Genomic DNA, 20,358 nt, shown 5'->3' on the forward strand with positions numbered 1-20,358 from the left:
TCGGACACTGTCCCATTCCACCATGCCCGGCTCACGAGACTATGGATTAATTATAATTTAGTTATCGATGGGCTACAACGGTTGCAGGGTGTTTCAGGTTCCATACAGGTGTGGAGAAATATGGTTAATAAATAGGGTTGGTCAGTAAGTAGGCTAGACCGCACGAGTTTAGGAGAGTACGGGATGGACGACATCGGGTATGAGCGACCCGTGTAGCCTAACTACTGTCGCCCACATGCACTCGCCCAAATCCATGGGTTTAACCTCAGGGCAGTCCTACCAACAGGACCACCTTCACTCTCCTCATATTCCTGACTAACCCAAGGATTTGATGATAAGCTATAGCATGCCAACTAGCAGGGTTATCATCTAGCATAAAATAATATCATATTTCATATTTTCTCAACATACAATTTAGATTTTCCTATCAAGCAAGCTACTAATATCATGAATCAAGAGTGCATGTGTTTTGTGTGGGTTAGTGAGGAAGCTAAGCACTTCTTATACTTAATAGAACCAAATTACACAAGAGTTAATGGATCATACATGCTATGAGGCAACATCATGTGAGAACCAAACAAGACAAGTACATGCAATCATCCATTCAAACCAAATCATACGAAAGACAACAACATTCCATAACCATTTCATGTGAATCGATATGATCAAGGGTATGGTCTTCCCTAGGTTTGTCTAGATTCTTCAAATGCATCATCCAAGCAAGCAAAATCATTAAACTCATACTAAAATTGGTGCTAGGCCACCTAAGAACAATAGTCCGCACCTTAAGAGGAGATTTCCATTCTTTGAAATCTTAGGATTTGGGGATTTAGGTAAAACCACCATTTCCTAAATCAAAATCAAGAAAGACAACATTAATGCCTAGAAATCTGCACTATGTTGCCCTATTGAAGGAAAAATATACCATTCTTACCTTCGCTTCTTGGCATGGGTGGGTTTGGTGGAGGTTTTCTTGAGGAAGAGGTAGCGAGTTGCAAGATTGAACTCCCTTGGGCCCCACCTTAGCTATGACCCACTTCCTCTCCCTTCTTCACTTTCCCTTCCTCTCTTCTTCCTTTCTTCCTCTCCCTTTTCTCTCTTCTCTCTTTCCTCTCTAGGGCATATTCGTATGGAGAGAGGGGGTGCCCAAATAGGGCCTTTATATAATGTCAGGTTTGGTGTAAATGGCCCTAAGGGATGGGTTTTTACCATACTAGCCCTAGGGAGTATTTTTCTACCATTTTGGGACTGTTACGGGGTGTAGGAGTCGACACCCACCGTTGGATAATTGACCCTAACGATGATCTACATGTAGACATGAACGGCCTGTCATTTGGATGCGTCGATCGACGGGTATAATTAGAATTCAGTTCAACGGTCACCGACTATCGATCGGGGCCGCGGCTATACGGATATGAGCAAAGAAATATCCTCACTCCACGTGTGAAGTTTGGTCGTAAACCGACGGTCCGCAATCCTCAACTTTGCATAAGAGTGGACGACTTAATTCACTTAAGTTCCAACTCCTTCCTTTAGGGTATTTGCACTTCTCATGCACTCATCCTTCGGCTTAAGTTGAGCGGTTCTGGACAATACCCCGGTTCGACTCCCGCGATGGGCGTCAAGCCCAGTAAGATGGACATTATTCTATAGTTTTGGAACTAGTGGCCCACCAACAAGCGGTCTAGAGTTTGTTTGGAGAATCAGGGTAGTTCTAGTGGCCCTCTAGCCATGAAACTTATAGGATATGTGCTTCATGGCCCGATGAAGGGTCATGTAAAATTTGGGGACGATCGGATATGGGGTTTGGTCGCACGGGTCCGATTCGTGATCAACGGTCACCGTACCATGATCGAGACCCAGATTTTGTGGGCGAGCGTAGACAAATACATTAAACATTTATTGTAAATTTGGAAGAAATTCGACGGCTGATACACCCGAAATCCCCGCTCTATTGACAAGTGCCAGATTTCCATAATGGCCTTGGGTGAGTTGCATTTGGCAAGTGCCACGAGAACGGCTTGGATAATTCAGTTCTGGGTGTCCACTGGGTTCGTGGCCCGTGATGAACCACAAGCCCAGTGAGACCTATGCTCCCCTAAATTTTTATAATTTTCTGACCTTCCCGTGACGCGGTATAGCCTGCACGGGCTGCTGCCAAGTGTAAATGGTTATTTGGCTTGACGGCCTGCACTTGGCCCAATCACAACCCGACCGGTCTACTCTAATGGGCTAATCCTAACTTAATTTAGTTGTAACACCAAACCATGAGTAGTTTAAATTAAAGGTCCTGCGGCAAATCTTACGTAGACGCCTCAGTACACTGTTCTGGTTGGACAAGACATTACACTACACATGATGTTCAAGTGATTGGGGTGGATTCATTGGCTTCCTACGGCTGATTAATTGGACTGGTGTGGTTCTTTACTGGTACCACCCCTGTATATAATAACATTGAATGCTAATGGTTATTAAGTAGTATTTAGGTTAATTAAATTTAAAAAAAAATGATGGATTTTTGGAAATCCAAAACAGTGAAAATCCAGGATGTTACATCACCTCTACGAGCATAACCTCCCTTCCACGAGCTTCCTCTTTTTTTTTTTTTTTTTTGTCTCTCTCTCACCTTTGATAGCCCTAAACCCTTTGGCAAACACTTGGAAAGCTTTAAGAAACCTTCTTGCATTACCTAGAAAAGCCCTAGACACCCATATTTATAGTTTAGGAAACTCCCTTCCGTATTCTATTGCGAAATGCCTCAGATTTCCACAGTCCACACAAGATCCGGACTCAAATCTGCATAAGCTCGACTGGTCGAACTAAGTCTTCGACCAGTTGAGCACCTCCCTCAACTGGTCGAGCACCTCGAAGAAAATCATTAGATGGTCGCCGGACTTTGAGTCGAGCCCCACTCGACTCCACTCAACTGGTCGAGCGCCACCCACGATCGGTTGAGCAGACTAGTCGACCAGTCAAGCAGTGCGGTGAAACACTCCAAATTTTCAACCCGCTGCACTGTCTCTCCCCATGAATTGAGGAGAAAAATTCCATCAAATCTCCCCCTTTCCGACTCAGGAGGGATTCATCTTCTTCAAGCTAATCTGGTTTTTACAAACCTCAAACTTGTCCTTGAGCAAAGCCTTGGTCATCATGTCTGACTTATTATTGTCCGTGTGGACCTTCTCAAGCTGTAACATCTTTTATTCCAAAGTATCCCTGATCTAGTAATGCTGAATCTCTGTGTGCTTCAGCTTGGAATGCTGACTTGGATTCTTGCTCAAGTGTATAGCACTTTGACTATCGCAATATACCACATGCTGCTCCTGCTTCAGGCTAAGTTCCTACAGGAACATCTTTTTCCAAAATATCTCTTTACATGCCTCTGTGACTGCAATATACTCTACCTCTATCGTCGACAATGCTACGACTCTCTGTAACTTGCTCTGCCAAGAAACTGCTCCCCCTGCAAACGTGAACATGAACCCCGATGTAAACTTCTTAGAGTCTATGTCGTCTGCTATATTTGCATTTATGTAGCCATCTAACACAGGTTTTCCATCACTATAGCATAAGCTCAACCTGGATGAGCTTCTTAGATACCGCAATATCCATTTCACCGCTGCCCAATGCTCTTTACCAAGATTGACAAGATACCGGTTGACAATACCAACCGCATATGCTATGTTTGGGCGTGTACACACCATAGCATACATCAAACTTTATATAGCTAACGCGTAGGGTATCTTCTGCATCTCTTCCACCTCTGTCGTCGTCTTGGGATACTTCTTGTCGCTCAATTTGAAGTGATCATCCAGTGGAGTACTGACTGGCTTCACTGCATTCATATTGAACCGCTCTAAGACTTTCTCAATATGCCGCTCTTGTGACAGCCAAAGCTTCCTGCTGCTTCTGTCACGGGTTATCTCTATTCCTAGGATCTGTTTAGCTCGGCCCCAGTCTTTCATTGAAAATAACTTACCCAACTCCCGTTTCAGCCTGTCGATCTTCTTGATGTCTTTTCTCATGATGAGCATGTCATCAACGTATAACAGTAGAACTAAGAAATCACCATCTGAGAACTTGCACGTGAACACACAGTGGTCTGACTCCGTTCTGTCATACCCATGCTTCAAAATAAACGAGTCGAACTTCTTGTACCATTGCCATGGAGTTTGTTTCAGCCCATACAAGCTCTTCCTTAGCCTACACACCATATGCTCTTTACCCTTGACTTCGAACCCTCTGGTTGGTGCATGTAGATCTCTTCTTACAGGTCACCATGGTGGAAGACAGTTTTAACGTCTAACTGCTTTATCTTCAGATCCATGTTAGCCGCCAACCCAAGCAACACCCGTATGGATGTCATCTTCATCACTGGTGAGAATATCTCCTCGAAGTCTATGCCTTTTCTCTGACCAAACCCTTTCACCACAAGTCTCGCCTTGAACCTCGTCTGTAAATTCTTCTACTCAACTTTCTTTCTGAACACCCACTTGTTGCTCAGAGCTTTCTTGCCCTTAGGCAGTTTCACCATGTCATAGGTGTGGTTCTTATGTAAGGATTTTATCTCCTCTTGCATAACTTTCAACCACTTCCCCTTATGCTCGTCGGCTAGGGCCTCAAAATAATCTTCTAGCTCTCCCCCATCAGTCAGTGCAATGTACTCATGCGGCGAGTACCTCTTGGACGGATGTTTGTCCCTAGATGGCCTCCTCACTTGTGGCTCAACAGGTGGATCAATTGGGGGCTGTTCCCTCGGTCCATCCTCTGAAGGAACTCCCTCGTCCTCTATACCTTGTTGTACTCCTTCATCATCAGACACCATCGGAGGAATAATCGGATCCATGTCCTCTAGCTCACCTGAACTAGGCTGTTTCTTCTCTGACTTGCCAATGTTTTCTATATACTAATCTTTAAAGAAAACCACATCTCTGCTCTTGACGAGTTTCCTCTCGATCAGATCCCATAATCTGTAACCGAACTTTTTATCACCGTACCTCAAGAACACACATTGCCTGATCTTCATATCGAGCTTGGACCTCTCGTCCTTTAGTACGTGAATAGATACCCTACATCCAAACAACCTGAGATGACTGTACGATGGATTCTGTCCAATCCACACCTTCTTAGGTACTTCTCCATTCAACGGGGCTGATGGAGACCTGTTTATCAGATACACTGCCGTGTGCATTGCTTCTACCCAGAACGTCTTGGGCAACTTCGCATGGGATAACATGTATCTGATTTTCTTTACAATGGTGCGATTCATTTGCTCAGCTACACCATTATGCTGGGGGGTCTTGGGAATCGTCTGTTCATGCCGTATACCCAAGGACTTACAATACTCATGAAAGTTGCTAATGTATTCACCATCATTGTCAATGTGGATGCACTTCAATGATCTACTTGTCTCTCTCTCGACCATAGCATGAAACAATTTAAACACACCAAAGACCTCGTCCTTGGATTTCAAACCATAAACCCAAACCCTCCTAGATGCATTATCTATAAAAGTGATAAAATACAATACCCCACCCAAGATTTTTGTTCTCATAGGACCACAAACATCAGAATAAACCAAATCTAATGCATGCACTTTATTAACATGAGAAACAATTTTAACAAATGAAACTCTATATTGTTTCCCTGATAAACAATCAATACGGGTTTTGAGAGATATACCTGTCACGTATGGAAAGAGCCGCTTCCTCGCTAATACATGAAGCCCTTTTTCACTCATGTGGCCTAGACGCTTATGCCACATATCAATAGCTGAATCTTCTGCTGCGTTCAACCCACCCTTGCACACACTGACACTTGCCTTGTAAAGGGTGCAACACTTCTTTCCTCTGGCTGCGATCAACGAACCCTTGATGAGCTTCCGGTGCTCACCAGTAAACCGGCTTTCATAGCCATCATCATCCAACCTTCCCATCGATTTTAAGTTGAGGTGAAGATCTGAGATATGCCTCAAATCCCTGAGAACTAATGTGTAACCCATATCGGTCTTCACACAAATTTCACCGACCCCTACGATCTTTGATACGCTAGAATTTTCTATTTTCATGGTCCCATTGTCACCTGACTTGTAGCTTGTGAAGAAATCTCTGTGTGGAGTCGCATGTAATGAGGCTCCTGAGTCAATCACCCAATTGGTATCCTGACTCGTAACCATGAGACAAACATCATGATCTGCAGAAAGAATAATTATAATGTCGCCATCTGAAGCGACCGCAGTGAAATCTGATTCATCTTCCTTCTCCTTTCATTTTCCTTTCTTGTCATTCTTAGTCTTACGACATTCATGCTTATAGTGACCCTTCTTGCCACAATTCCAGCATTCAACATCCTTCCTGATACTCGACTTGTCTCTTGATTTATCTCGGGCCTTCTCGCCCTTCATGTTCTTTCCTCTCTCTCGTTCCTGTGTCACAAGGGCCTCTTGCTGAGTAGACCTCTGAGACTTACCCATTGTTTCTTTATTGAAGAGACAACTGGTTATCTGTTCCATGGATATCTTTCCGTCTGGTACGTAATTACTTAGATACACCACCAATGTCTTCCAACTGTCAGGCAATGAACTAAGCAAAAGTAAAGCCTACAATTCATCATCCAGGGCCATCTTCATAGCGGAGAGTTGATTCACTATATTGCTGACCTCATTCATGTGCTCGGCTACAGAGCCTCCATCCTTGAACTTGATATTCATAAGTCGTCTTATTAGAAAAATCTTATTATCGCCTGTCTTCCTCTAATACAGTCATTATAATTTCAGTCATATGCCAGGGGCTGAGTTCTCCGTAAACACATGGTGGAACATAGAATCATCCAACAATTGTCTAATAAACCCCACTGCCTTTTAATCCAATTTCTTCCAATCATCATCAGACATATCTTTGGATTTTGCTGATATGCCTAAAATTGAAGAATATAGGTTCTTGCAATAAAGCAAGTCTTCCATCTTAGCCTTCCATATGGTTCAGTTAGAACCATTGAGGTTGATCATCCTTGATGAGCGACCTTCCATAATTCCAAACCGATCCTACCTGTTTAATGAACTTAGCTTTATGCAACTTTGTTGGGGACCTTGCACAAAACCTTAGGATTTAGTCTCCCAAAACAAACCAGAATTATGAGATAATAAAGCAATGAAATAAATCAAAGCATAAACCACACCACACAAGATAATTTACGTGGAAAGCCCTCAAAGAGGTAAAAACCATGGGACCTCGTCCAGATCAACAATCTACTATGAAGTAGAACGTTACAACCTTCTTCACTCACGTAGGAGTAGATAAACAATAAGAGAATAAAAGAAAAACGGAGAGATCACACCGATTATGAGGACATGGAAGCGTTGAGATATAATAGATCACTTCTACGAGCATAACCTCCATTCCACAAGTTTCCTCTCTCTTTCTCTCTTTCTCACACACCTTTGATAGCCCTAAACCTTTTAGCAAATCCTTGCAAAGCTTTAAGAAACCCTCTTGTATTACCTAGGAAAGCCCTAGGCACCCCAATTTATAGTTTAGGAAACTTCCTTCCAGATCTTATTGCGAAAGGTCTCAGATTTCCGCAGTCCGCACAAGATCTGGACTCAAATCTGCGTAAGCTCGACTGGTCGAACCGAGTCCTCGACCGGTCGAGCGGCCCCTCGGAGAAAATCATCAGATGGTTGCTAGACTTTGAGTCGAGCCCGAACTGAGGAGGAAAACCCCATCACTAAGAACTACTTGCTTTAAACTTGTTGCAACATGATTCGATAGAAGTAGATGAATTAAGTTAAGAAGATAAAATTAATAATTGTTGATGGAGTACAAAAGTGATAAACAATGTGGAGTTGAAATGATTAATTGGGTTGTGTTAGCGAGGGCCTGGAGCTCTTATTCTAATGATACTTATATAGACTTTTGAGAGACGGTGGTTATGATTTAGATTTTGTTACTTTTATAGACTTTTGAAAGGCGGTGGCCCTACGTAGAATTTTGTAAGATAAACAATGTAGAGCTGAAATGATTAATTGGTTTGTGTTAGTGAGGGCCTGGAGCTCTTATTCTAATGGTGCTTATATAGACTTTTGAGAGACGATGGATATGATTAAGATTTTGTTACTTTTATAGACTTTTGAAAGGCGGTGGCCCTACGTAGAATTTTGTAACTGGTGCATGAATCTTTCAATTACACGGAGGCCATATCCTACTAGGATATGGATTCTTTATCAAGTTATATCATACAATATAGTTTGCTTCTATTTTCATATGGCTTTTCACTATTTGCTTTTGGTTCTTTACTATTTTGGAAAAGTTTTGATTTTTTGAAAATAATTTCTTTCCGAGTTGATTCAAAATGACCATGTCCTGTCACGTATATGCAAGTTATGAACAATTAGACAATTGATAGATCATACAAAATCTTTGTGACATATTAAGAGTTGCGGGAATCTTATGTACTTTGTTTCCATGGCCCACGAGATAGATGGCCATCTTTTCATTTCCTAGCCACGCATATGATTCTAAACACCTATCTTCAGAGCTAGGAGTGATTCGACATGCGATGTTTTCTCGTCGATATATGTAGACAGCGTTAAGACAGGTCTAAAACAACCTTTATCACTAGTTAGTTAGGTCACCACTGAAAAATAATGGACAGACGGTGGTTTGCCTGGCATATATATGTGGCCCACCTATCAAGTAGATCACATATATAGAAGGAAATCTTAAAAGGGAGAGATATCATTTTGACGGTACTATATCCTAAATGAGTGGGATTTTGTTGGTGAAAGATGGACTTTGTGGAGCCGTTGCCTATAATGATCAGTTCTCAAATAGCAAAACAGCCAAATGCTAGAGTTTTACGTTCACTAAGCCAATAGCTTTCAACACATCATGTTCATGCAACATCCAACCCGTCCAACAGGTTGGCTCCACCATGTAGATCGATTCCAAAGAAAACCAATCACATCCACTCATCAAGATGGCCACATTTTCTTATTTTGTATTTATCAGCGGCTGTATACTATTTTCTATGGTGTGGCCCATGGATGAGTGTAAAAGGGATGAGTTTTACATAAATTTATTCCCATGGTTGGTCTAATCCATTGAACGGAATGGATAAAGCATACAGTGATACGGTGTAGGTTATTCTAGGATGGAGGTAATTCATTGTCCAACCAGTTGTGTGTGAAAATCTCAGGCCACGATGGCCGTAATGGCAAGGTCATCTATTCAACAGTAGCTTACTTACTCATGAGAATAAAGGAGGCGGATTGCCTGTGACCCCAGGAACACAGATATACCGGTGAAGGGACTGTGTGGGGCCCACTGAGATGTACGTCACAAATCGACTCCTCCCATCTGTTTTGAAATACTACAGTAGGAGAGGAGTATGAAATTTTGGCAGATCCAAGACTCAGGTGGGCCACACCACGAAACAGTGGGAACGTTGAAACCTTCCTGGAGCTGATCCTGATGTTTAAATGCCATCCAAACCGTTCGTAGGGTTATTACCATTCAGATAAACCGTAGGCATAAATATCATCCTGGTACAAAACTTCTGTCACCCCAGACGTTCAATCCCCACTGTTCGTGTGTTATGGCCCACATGAGTTTTGGATCTACCTGGTTTTTAGAATCCAGTATTATTGTTGTCTTTCAAAACAGATGGACGGAGACGATTTTCCATCGAAATCTCTGTAGGCCCCACAAAGCCCCGGTGCAGGAATATCTCTGTACCCGGGGTCCAAGGCAATCCACTTCGAAGGCATGGCAAGCTCGGGAGCGAATAAGGTGCGGTTTAGGGTGGGACCCAGGATGGTGCGACCCTTACCGTGGGGGACCACCTTGATGTATGTATTCAAAATCCACACCGTCCATCCGATTTTTCTTATCATTGTAGGCATATCTAGAAATCGGAGCAGATAAAATTCTTAAATGGACCACACTAAATGAAACAATGGTGATTGACCATTAAAGGGCCTCAAATGTTTTGGATCAAGCAGATATTTGTTTTCTTTTTTTTATTTTATTTTATTCCTTTCATCCAGGATCATGTGACCTTTTCAACAGGTTGGATTTCACATAAGCATTACCGAAAAATTACGGTGGGGCCTAGAAAGTTTTTAATGTTACCACGTTCAATCAACACCGTTTCCTAGAGTATGGTCCACCTGAAATTTGAATTTTCTTCAATTTTGGGCTCTTAGCCTAAAATGACATGTAAAAAAAATATGGACGGAGTGGATATACAATAAATACATCAGTGTGGGCCCCACAGCAGGAGCAGCACCGCCTTAGGTTAAGCCAGGGGGGGCACTTAATCCGCTCCCAGCAATCTCAACCACACCTAACCATGGGTCAGGTTAATCCTAACCATGGGTACTGATCCTGACAGAGATCTGGCCCACTTAATTCCATACCATCTAAATGTGAGCAGATGGGTGTAATGCCTACAGCAGCAAAATCCAAACACTGACCAGATACTAGCTACTTACAGCAATCACCCATGTGGGTGTTTCTCCCAACTTCAGGAAATCAAGCTGTGCTTGCAGAAAATAAGAAAGATCTGTGACATGGCCCACCTAAAAGCTGATGTACGATCGATACTGAATAAAGGGTGTTGGGGTTTATATATTCAGGGAATTGATATCTGCACCCTTTGTTTTTATAGGTACACCCCTTTTTCCTACTTTTGGTATTACTAGTACTCTAATACTATAATTAGAAAAAAGATTCATGTACAAACAGATAGGTGTGTTCCTTGTCCTTGCTTTTGCTGCATGGTAATTTAAAGGATACGGATTGCATGCTGACCTGTGGCCCTTACCATGATGTATGTGTTTTATCCATTCCGTTCATCTATTTTTTCGGATCATTTTAGGGTATGAGAGTAAAAATGAGGCAGATCCAAATATTAGGTGGGCCATATCATAGAAAAGAGTGATGATTGAACTATCACCGTTCAAAAAATTATAATTTTAGTGAGTTGGCTACCTGTATAGTCAGTAAGCAATCCACGCCCTAATTTAAAATGTTGTAGTGCTTTCCAACTATCCAAACCGTTCAGATGATGGAACCCATGATGGATGGGAATTTCCTGAAACTCCACACCGTTGGATGATCATCCTACATTGATCCCCCATTAATCTGAGCCATTGGATGTAGTTGTGCATCTCTACAAAATTGAATGGCTGGGATTATGATGAGGAAGATATTTAGCTATGAAATATCCAATGTGGGCCCACTAAAAGTTGGTCCCACCTACTCTTCGCATGATAATAGAAGTTGTACTATATTCTTACCTAAATTGCAAAAGAAAGGGGTGTTTTCGTCAGCAGGTGAGACCAACACCCTTTATTTATGGAGAGCGGATTGCTTGCTAAGTAACTGATTACGATAAACACTGTGGGGTCCATAGGTGATGTATGTGTTTTATCCAGGCCGTCCATCCGTTTTAAAATCTCATTTTAGGATATGAACCCAAAATTGAAGGATATACAAATCTCAAGTAGGCCACACCATAGGACACAGTGGGAATAATGACATCCACCGTTAAAACCTTCCTAGTGCCCACGATGATGTTTATCTGTCATCCAAACTGTTCATAAGGTCACAAGGACATGGATGAGGGGAAAAAACAAATATCAGGTTGATCGAAAACTTCCGTGGCCCCCAAGAAGTTTTCAACGGTAGGCATTCAATTACCGCTGTTTCCTGTGGTGTGGTCCCCCTGATGTTTTTTATGTGCTTCAATTTTAGGACCATAAGCTAAAATGATCCATAAAAATGGATGGACGGCATGGATAAGACACGTACATTATGGTGGGGCCCGCAGCCCTTACCAGCTTGGGGTTACCATGGGCCCACCTTGATCTATTTTTCATGCATCCACGCCGTCCATCCATTTTTTGATACCATGTTTTGTTATTATCCGAAAAACGAAGCAGATCCAATTATCAGGTGGACCATAACTCTAGAAACAGTGGTGATTGACCGTCCTACCATTCGAAAGTTCTTAGGCCATATATTAATGTTTCCGTAGCGTTTATTTACCATCCAATCTGTTGATAAGGTCAGATAATACTGGATAAAGGGAAAAAAATTATCTGACTGATCCAAAAAAATTTTGGACCATTAATGGTCAATATCCACTGTTTCTTATAATATAGTCCACCTGATAACTATATCTAGTTAATTTTTGTGACGGTAAACTGAAATGATCTGGAAAAACGGATGGACGGTGTAGATACATAATATATACATTAGGGTGGGCCCCACGGTAAGGGCCGCCGGCCGGGGTCTCACTCGGTCACTCTCACTTAATCCACGCTCGTTATTTACGGGGAGTTTTTGATACTCTGGCTGCGTATGACGTTTGATACACAGGCACCCAGAAATTGTACACGACCACTACGTTACCTGAAATTAAGCGGACTAAATTGTGAAAGTCACAGTCCCGAAATCAAATTGGTTTAAAAATCCGGAATCCGATCGTGTCCTGCCCCCCTATTGGACGGGCTCGCCCACGCTGGGTTTTTGTTGGGCCCACCGTCATGTGTGAGTTTTATCCAATCCGTCCATCCATTTTTCCAAATCGTTTTAGATTCCGAGACCAAAACTGAGGCATATACAAGGCTCAAGTGGACCACACCACCGTGATTTTTATTTATCATCCAATCTATTCATAAGGTCACACGGATATGGATGAATGGAAAACACAAATATACGCTTGATCCAAAACTTTTGTGGCCCCAAGAAGTCTTAAACTTCAAGCGTTCAATCCCTAATATTTCCTGTGGTGTGGTCCACTTGAGGTTTGGATATGATTCAATTTTAGGCTCATGGCATGAAATTAGCTTTCAAAACGGATGGGCGGCGTGGATAAAATCTATACATCACAGTGGGCCCCAAAGAGCCTCTGCCTGGACCAAGTCTTATTCATGGACTCTTTTTCGTTGAAATAAAATTAATGGATATTGTGATTTTCAACCGTCCAACAAGTATCCACTAATCCGGTGGTAAACTAATTTGATAACCAAATTTATGGCACAGGAATACAGGATAGGACGACGCGAGGAGGAGAGTAAGAGAGAGAAAGGACACGTACCGATTCCAGTTCATCGCCATTTTCTTAATCGGTGGTGACGCATCCACCACATAATTGGAATCCTGTACGTCAATCCAGACCGTCCAAATCACGTCACCAGTCGAACATAACTGATTGAAAAATCTCAACCATCCAATCGACATTCATCTAATCAACAGCTTAAAAGTCATCAGCCAGCAATTCAAATCAAATGACGAAAATAGACGGTTAAGATCATCCGGTGGGCATCATTTTCGGGCCATGATTGATCACAATGGCACCCATGATTAGGACAGTCTGGATTACCGTACATGGATGCCACGTCACACCCTAGTGAAGCCCAAGAAGGATAAGCTTGGTGTAGTTCCATCACCAAAATGGAGGCATTTGGGCCCATTTGTCCTGTTGTTGGGTGTCACTGTTTGTGGATATCTGTCTGGCTATGGAATTCTAGTGCTTTGTCGTGCTTGCTTTCCTTTTTCATTTCTCTCAAAGGGTATCAACGGTCCTGATCCACCAGAACCTAAATACTATCCTGATAAACCCTTTTGATTTCCTAGGGCATATGGTTCTTGGATCAGCACCGTTGATCTAAACTTACATGCAATGGATGGATGATATGTAAAATTCTACGTATTTATACAATTCTAGCCTTTGGATCTGTTCCCTCTATGATCAACGGCTAGGGAGATAAAAAGGAGCAAAAGTCTAAAATGGTGTCCTTAGATCTGATGGATGGAACTAAATTGGAATTTTTATGATATACTCAATACAAGGTGGGGCCCATTGTTTCAACGGTCTGGATCAGGTACTGCTTATGTATAATGGACACTTCAGGACCCTGTTCATGTTCTGTTGCATCAGGAACGTCCAATTCCTCTTTCGTCAATCAAGGCCATACAAGAGATAGCCATAGGTTAATCCAACACAGTGGTCAAAAAGCTCATCATCTCTCTTATCTTAGATTCTAGATGAATGGCAAGTATACTCTCTCGCTTCATACGTACACCGCTTCGCGGTGCGCGTGTGTGGGATCCGTGCCCTTCATTAGGTACAGCGCATCATGACCGTTCCCTGTCACAAAAAATTATAACATCGATCCATTCATCAGGAGGGGCATACTTGTATGATAACCAACGGTCCATTTTCATTGTGTCTACTTGGCATATCCAATGAACGGCCCTGCTTGATTTTTGCTCTGGGGCATGCTTGTGGTGAGCCCCACCTGAAGAATGGCCTGGATATTGCACACGTGTTTGATATCAAACGTGTGCGGGTGAATCTCCCACAATCTCATCAAGCGAGGACATTCAGCATTCCTACAGATTCTGGCCTTTGTGGTGTGTGTGATTGGCAGCCACAGAACTGCCTGAGATGCTTTCTTTTGTTCATGTCCCACCAAGCATCTTAAAAGGACACTACGTTTGGAGGCATGCTAGAGTTATTTGATACTCTGGCAGCCTATGATGCTTGATACTCGACCACTAAGAGCTTTTAGACTTGGCATAAATTAAAGAAACCTTTCGTGGGACCCACTGTCTCTAAGTCACAGTCCCAAATTCTTATCGGTCGAGCAATCCTAAGCTCTGATTCGTAGACACGTGGTCGAAATAGGACGATTGGATCATTTTCATTTTTAACCGTCCAATTGATGTCCCATAATCCGATAATGAGATAATTAGATAAGCATCTTTTTAGCTTCACGGAAAACTAGATTAAGACCTATGATTTGGACAGTTTAATTTGAATTATTGTTATTCTAAGTATGCAATTTCTAAGTGCCTGCGTATCATTCATCACACTCTGCCGGAGTATCAAAGTTTTTCTACAAGGGAAATGCGTATGGATGTATGTTCTACCCTCCGCGTATAGCAGAGTATGGCGGGGCACTAAGGAATCGCACACGTGGCATAAATTAACTTAAGTTAAACCGTTCAAATCCTGGGTCCCAATATAGATGACCGTTCAAATCCTGGGTCTTAACTTATATGACATGTAAATCCAAAATAACTAGATGATTGGTGAACATTTAATGGACGGTAGAAGTGAAATATGGTGAACGGTTCTGATCCAACAAATTACTGACTATTAATCGCAGTGAGGAATGATTTAGTCAATCTAAATTTTGGATGATGGAATATCTAGTTTCCATTACACAATTTGAACGGTATAATTTAGGTTAGGTCATGGAAATTGTACAACTTATGAGTTCCTGCGTATCAACCACCATGGTCCGCCAGAGTAACTCCGCTAAAAGGAGATCATAGAAAGATGGAAAAGGCAGAGAATCATTGAGAAGGCCGGCTCTGGTCCGTCGAGATTGAGGGTCCATTGCATCTTTGGTCCATGGTAGTGGGGCATCTGGCTGGATGGAAAAACGATCTAGATCATCCATTGGTTCAGCAAGTGGACTAACCGTTAATGAAAAATCCAATCGGTTGGACAAATGGTGTTCAAAAAGGTAGTAGACATAAGGAAAATGGTCAAATTTCAGAGGGAAGATCAGGACGCTAGGATTATAGGACTGGTGTGAAATTTCTGTAGTATTTCATCAAAGTTCGTCTCCACAATGTGAACGGTCTGGATTATCTGATCAGGAAGTCATTTGAATTCCATTCATGAACGGTTCAAACAACAGTCCTCATCATTTTGTACAGAGAAAAAGGTCGGAGAGGACTTTCAGCGTCTACATGTTGCTTTCTTGAGAAGGTGGAAAACATTACTCCGTCTGAGACTGAGGAGGAAAGACCGAACAGTAGGCATTGTGACATGCAGTGTCCAATTGGGCCCGTGTCTCGTTATCCTGTCCGTTGATCCGATGGGCCCCAAAAAGAGACCATCCTAGCCCTTCAACTGTTGGCCCGCAAATGGACGGGCAGGAAAGAAAATGAAGGGACAACACACGCAAAGGAGGTCAAGTATTGAACGGTAACAATCTCCTGATATGGGAGAGTTTTGGGACCAGATATCTACAATAGGGACCATCAGATAAACGGTCTGGATCACTTCCATAGCCCCCAGAGGTGATATATGGAGAGAAAATGAAGTGACGGTCCAAAACCAATATAAAAAAGGTTAATTATTAATAGACGGCTAGATTTGGGCATTAGCAATCCAGCCTCCGGACCATCTTGTCAACGGTCTCGATCACCAGATTATGAAACCCAAATGTAAAAACAAAGGACCCCAGGACATATCCTTTGATAGAAAGGATGAAATTCTACGGTGGTGATGATGATGATGATACTCCGGAGAAAAACGATAAAGACCCAAATCAGATTTCCACCTTTTTTTTCCACAGAAAAAGGTGTAGAAAGCTCAATTATCAGATCAAACAATGCGTGTGACCAGCAGCACTCCTTAAAATCTTCACATGAATCAAAAGTGACATGATTGGTTTCTGTTTGGCTTATTCTCATCCGTTGATCCCACCACGAGTTGCACATGACCCACAAATTGTCAGTCCAGGATCAAGCAGATTAAAAAAAAAGAAAAAAAAAGAATGCCCACATGTGGATCCACATGTGGATCCTACATTCTCTTGAATCAAATCGTTCATATAGTGATCCCCAAGATCCTAAGCGTTCAGTTTAAGACCCCACTAAATACAGACCATTGGTTGGAACATGGCCCACCAGATGAACGGCTAAGATCACCGAAAACTGGCGTCAACCAATACATAATTCATTGATTTGTTGATGAAAATACGAGAAACAAACAGTAGAATTAGTCCAGCATTAGTGGCACAAACAAGCTTCATTTCAATTGAGGAAAGACAGTTGTTTGTTATACATAGAATTACAAACTGAGAAATGCCTATAATTTCCGACCGTTGGCCATTTCTGACGGCCAAAGGGCCGTCGGAAATGTAATCCAAACCGCTGAATATGAAATACAGTCCAGTCATTCTACTGATACAGAGTTACATAATCTCATCCAATCGAATTCTAATTAACAATTCCATCCCCACCGTGTGAAAGAATCATCGGTACAGTCTCAATGGCCTATTGTGGGTTCGGTGATCGAACGCTCTACCCAGGTCTAATCCTTTTCTGATTGGGCTTCCCGTCGGACCTCAACGTCCCAGCTGAGTCGCCCTCCGACGACGATTCCATCGACTTGGTGAAGGATGTGGAGAGGTCAGAGTAGAGATCGACGACCCTCCTGATGTTGTTGTTGAGCTCCCTGATCAGGCCTACATTGCGGCTGAGATTGTCGGGGATCTTCGATTCATGGTTCTGATTAATCTCATTGATCAGCAATCTGTTCTGATCTAAGATGTTTTGGACCTGAACAAAGCTCTTCTGGAAGGTTTGAAGGACCTTATTGTCTACTTGGGTTCCATTGCCTAGGCCTGAAAATGTATCTCCTTCCATTTCTCAGGTGAAATCCAATCCAATACAATCGCAATCCAATCCAAACACAATCAGTCCTGCATTGATATTTCAAAAAGAATCAGATGTTTGGAAAATTAGATTGAGTTTTTTGTTTCCGTTTTTGAAGTGTGCCCATTTCGATGTGATCAAAATCAGTTCTGCATAAATATCAAGAAAGATCATAGCTTTAGAAAATGACATTTTCAGGTGCAAATCAATGCATTGAAAAATAGTACTGCACAAGAATCAACAAGATAATGGATTTATGAAGCTGGGATTTTGACGGGTACCCATCACAAGATAATGGATTTATGAAGCTGGGATTTTGATAGGTACGAGAGAGAGAGACAGAGAGAGGGATATATTTTCAGGTGAATTCATTACAATAAAATCCATTTTCAGGTGATTTCAATACAATCAAATCCAATTTCAGGTGAAAAGAGATCCATTTTCAGGTGAATTCAATACAATCAAATCCATTCTCAGGTCATTTCGATACAATAAAATCCAATTTCAGGTGAAAATAAGATTTTTGATGCACACCCCGATTTCAGATGAAATTCATTGCAAAAAAAAAAAAAACCCAAAAAGCCCAAAGCAAGATCAGAGCTCAAAAATGAGATTTTAATGGATACACATTCAAATTTCCAACGAAATCAATCCAACCACAATAAAAAAGCACCCAAAACAAGATCATAGCTTTTTTAAAATGAGATTGTTGGGAACCCAACAGAGTCCTGGTATAAAATTCAATCCAATCAAAACCAAATCCTGCATAAATATCAAGAAAAAAAAAAAGAAAAAGAACTAGAAAAGTCCCACAATAAGATCACAGCTTTAAAAAGGAAATTACCCATCACATTCTCAAACGAAATTCAATCCTATAAAAAACCAATCCTTCATAGACATTAGAAAAAAAAAAAAAAAAAACAATGCAAGATCACAGCTTTTAAAAAAATGAGACTTTAAAGAGCACCTATCACATGAAATCTGTACAATAAAAAAAACCCATAAAATATAACTGAAAAGAAAAAAACAATTTTCATTCATTTTTGCAAGATATGTCTGATTTCATGACAGGAGATTACAACAGCAAGATCTCCCCTTGGTTTTTTCTAAATAGAATCTCAGCTCCAAACAGAATGATATTAACAAAAAAAAGGTCAATGCTATACAAACAGAGAAGAAAAAGTGTACTACAAATTCAAAAGAAAGGGGCATAGAAATGTAAATTTTAAAAATAATAAAAAGAAGAAGAAAAAAAAATCTCTGAAGGGCTTCTGTTGTTTAAAAAAATAAATCTGTAGAGCAGGAAAAAAGGACAAAATCAGAGCTCATGTGTTCAACCGTACAAGAAATCTTCCAGAGAAATTCCCAAAGCAGAAAAAAGAGAAAAGGAAAAAAACAGAGATTTTTTTGGCAGAATCCTGAACGAAAAAGAAAAGAAGAACAAAAAAGGCAATGAAAAAGCACCCTTTTTTTTTTCTTTTCTTTTCAGAAAACAAAAGAAACCCATTTGAGAAAAAGTATCATTTAAATCAAATAACCAAAAAAAAGAGAGAAAGAAAAGATATAAAAATTCAGAAATCGAAAATTTCTTCCTTTTTTCTTGTTTCTAGATAATAAAATAAATAAAAGTGAAAAAAACAAAATTTGGGTAGTTGCCAGAAAACCGAATTGGAATTGAAATATAAAAAATAAAAAAATCTCTGTTTTGTTGTGATTTCATACCTCTGAAATCCGGAACATTTTCTTTTGCTTCTGAGAGAGAGAGAGAGAGACAGAGGCGTTTGATGAAAGGAGACGAGGATATATGGGTAAGCGTGAAAAGATCGGCGATTTAAACGAATCTGTGTGGAAAAAGGTACGGAGGCCCTGAAATCAGATATATGAGAGAGAGAGAGATGGGTCGGAGCGTGACTGTCAAATCTACTTATTCTCTCTATCTCAGGAACGGATATATATGCGACCCTGGAGCCGAGGACGTGCTACATTATTTTGGTGGGGCCCATGGTATTAAGTGATCAGAATCGTCGAACTGGTGTGGGGCCCACTTTGGATGTAAAATGATCCTAAAATGATTTCATTATTGTAATGTTTATAATCATTTGGAACTTTTAGTTGAATGTAGACAGTATGCGCTGTTTGTACTCTTAACCGTCTATTTTTGAGACAACATAGCAACGGTTAGGATTACCTTATTGATTTTTTGTAATGATGTTGATCTATCCATAGTTAGGAGTATCCGATCAACGGTACACATCGATTAACCATTTGCCCCGCTTGTACAAAATGAAAAGCCGAGGATGGTATGATTATCATGGAGCCGAGGATCATATAATTCCTCGTATCTACCTGGAGAGAATAACGTGATAGTTAAATACCGTTTATAAAATGGTGGTGATTCTTGGATTGTAGCTTTGAGGATGAGTACGCTCAAGTTGCCCAGGACTGTCCACGTTGTCAGCTGAGCATAGCCATCAGATCAGATGGACCTTAAATATTTTCATTATGGACAGTGGTAACCATACTCTATTGACCGTTCATTGAATATAAACGTTTTTATACAGTTAAAATTGCTCAAAAATCTCAATATTGGGTTAGGATCAATCAAATATTTCGGCCATACAATTTGGACCGTCCAGATTGATGAAAACGGATTCCATGCGTGCAGTAGATGAATTGCTACCATTTTAAAAGCTATGGTAAACTATCACTGTATTACCAATATCTTCCGGTGCTCTAGCTGCATACTGACATGTGGAGAGCCAACAAATCCGGACTGTTCATTGGATTTGGTCTAAATTCGTGGCCACCAAAGAAACATCACACCGACCAGACGATCCTAACCATCTATGAAATTGATGGTCCTTTTTTTTTCATGGGAACTAAGTCCAGT

The 20,358-nt window shown here is 41.2% G+C and overlaps 1 protein-coding gene across 2 annotated transcripts; it reads right to left on the reverse strand.

Moving 5' to 3' along the window:
* Nucleotides 1–16,820: 16,820 nt before the first annotated feature.
* LOC131251694 (protein ELF4-LIKE 4-like) lies at nucleotides 16,821–19,412 on the reverse strand. 2 transcript variants are annotated; one of them, XM_058252581.1, is made up of 2 exons: nucleotides 19,191–19,412; nucleotides 16,821–17,515 (listed from the first exon to the last, which is right to left on the reverse strand). In XM_058252581.1, exon 2 carries the CDS (start codon nucleotides 17,457–17,459, stop codon nucleotides 17,115–17,117), a length of 345 nt encoding a protein of 114 aa, XP_058108564.1. In that variant the 5' UTR covers nucleotides 17,460–17,515; nucleotides 19,191–19,412; the 3' UTR covers nucleotides 16,821–17,114. The 2 variants fall into 2 exon arrangements, with proteins under 2 accessions (XP_058108564.1, XP_058108565.1); XM_058252582.1 differs by having other exon boundaries at nucleotides 16,821–17,617.
* Nucleotides 19,413–20,358: the final 946 nt, after the last annotated feature.

The sequence above is a fragment of the Magnolia sinica genome, chromosome 7 (genome assembly GCF_029962835.1).
Source record: "Magnolia sinica isolate HGM2019 chromosome 7, MsV1, whole genome shotgun sequence".
Classification (NCBI taxonomy): domain Eukaryota; kingdom Viridiplantae; phylum Streptophyta; class Magnoliopsida; order Magnoliales; family Magnoliaceae; genus Magnolia; species Magnolia sinica.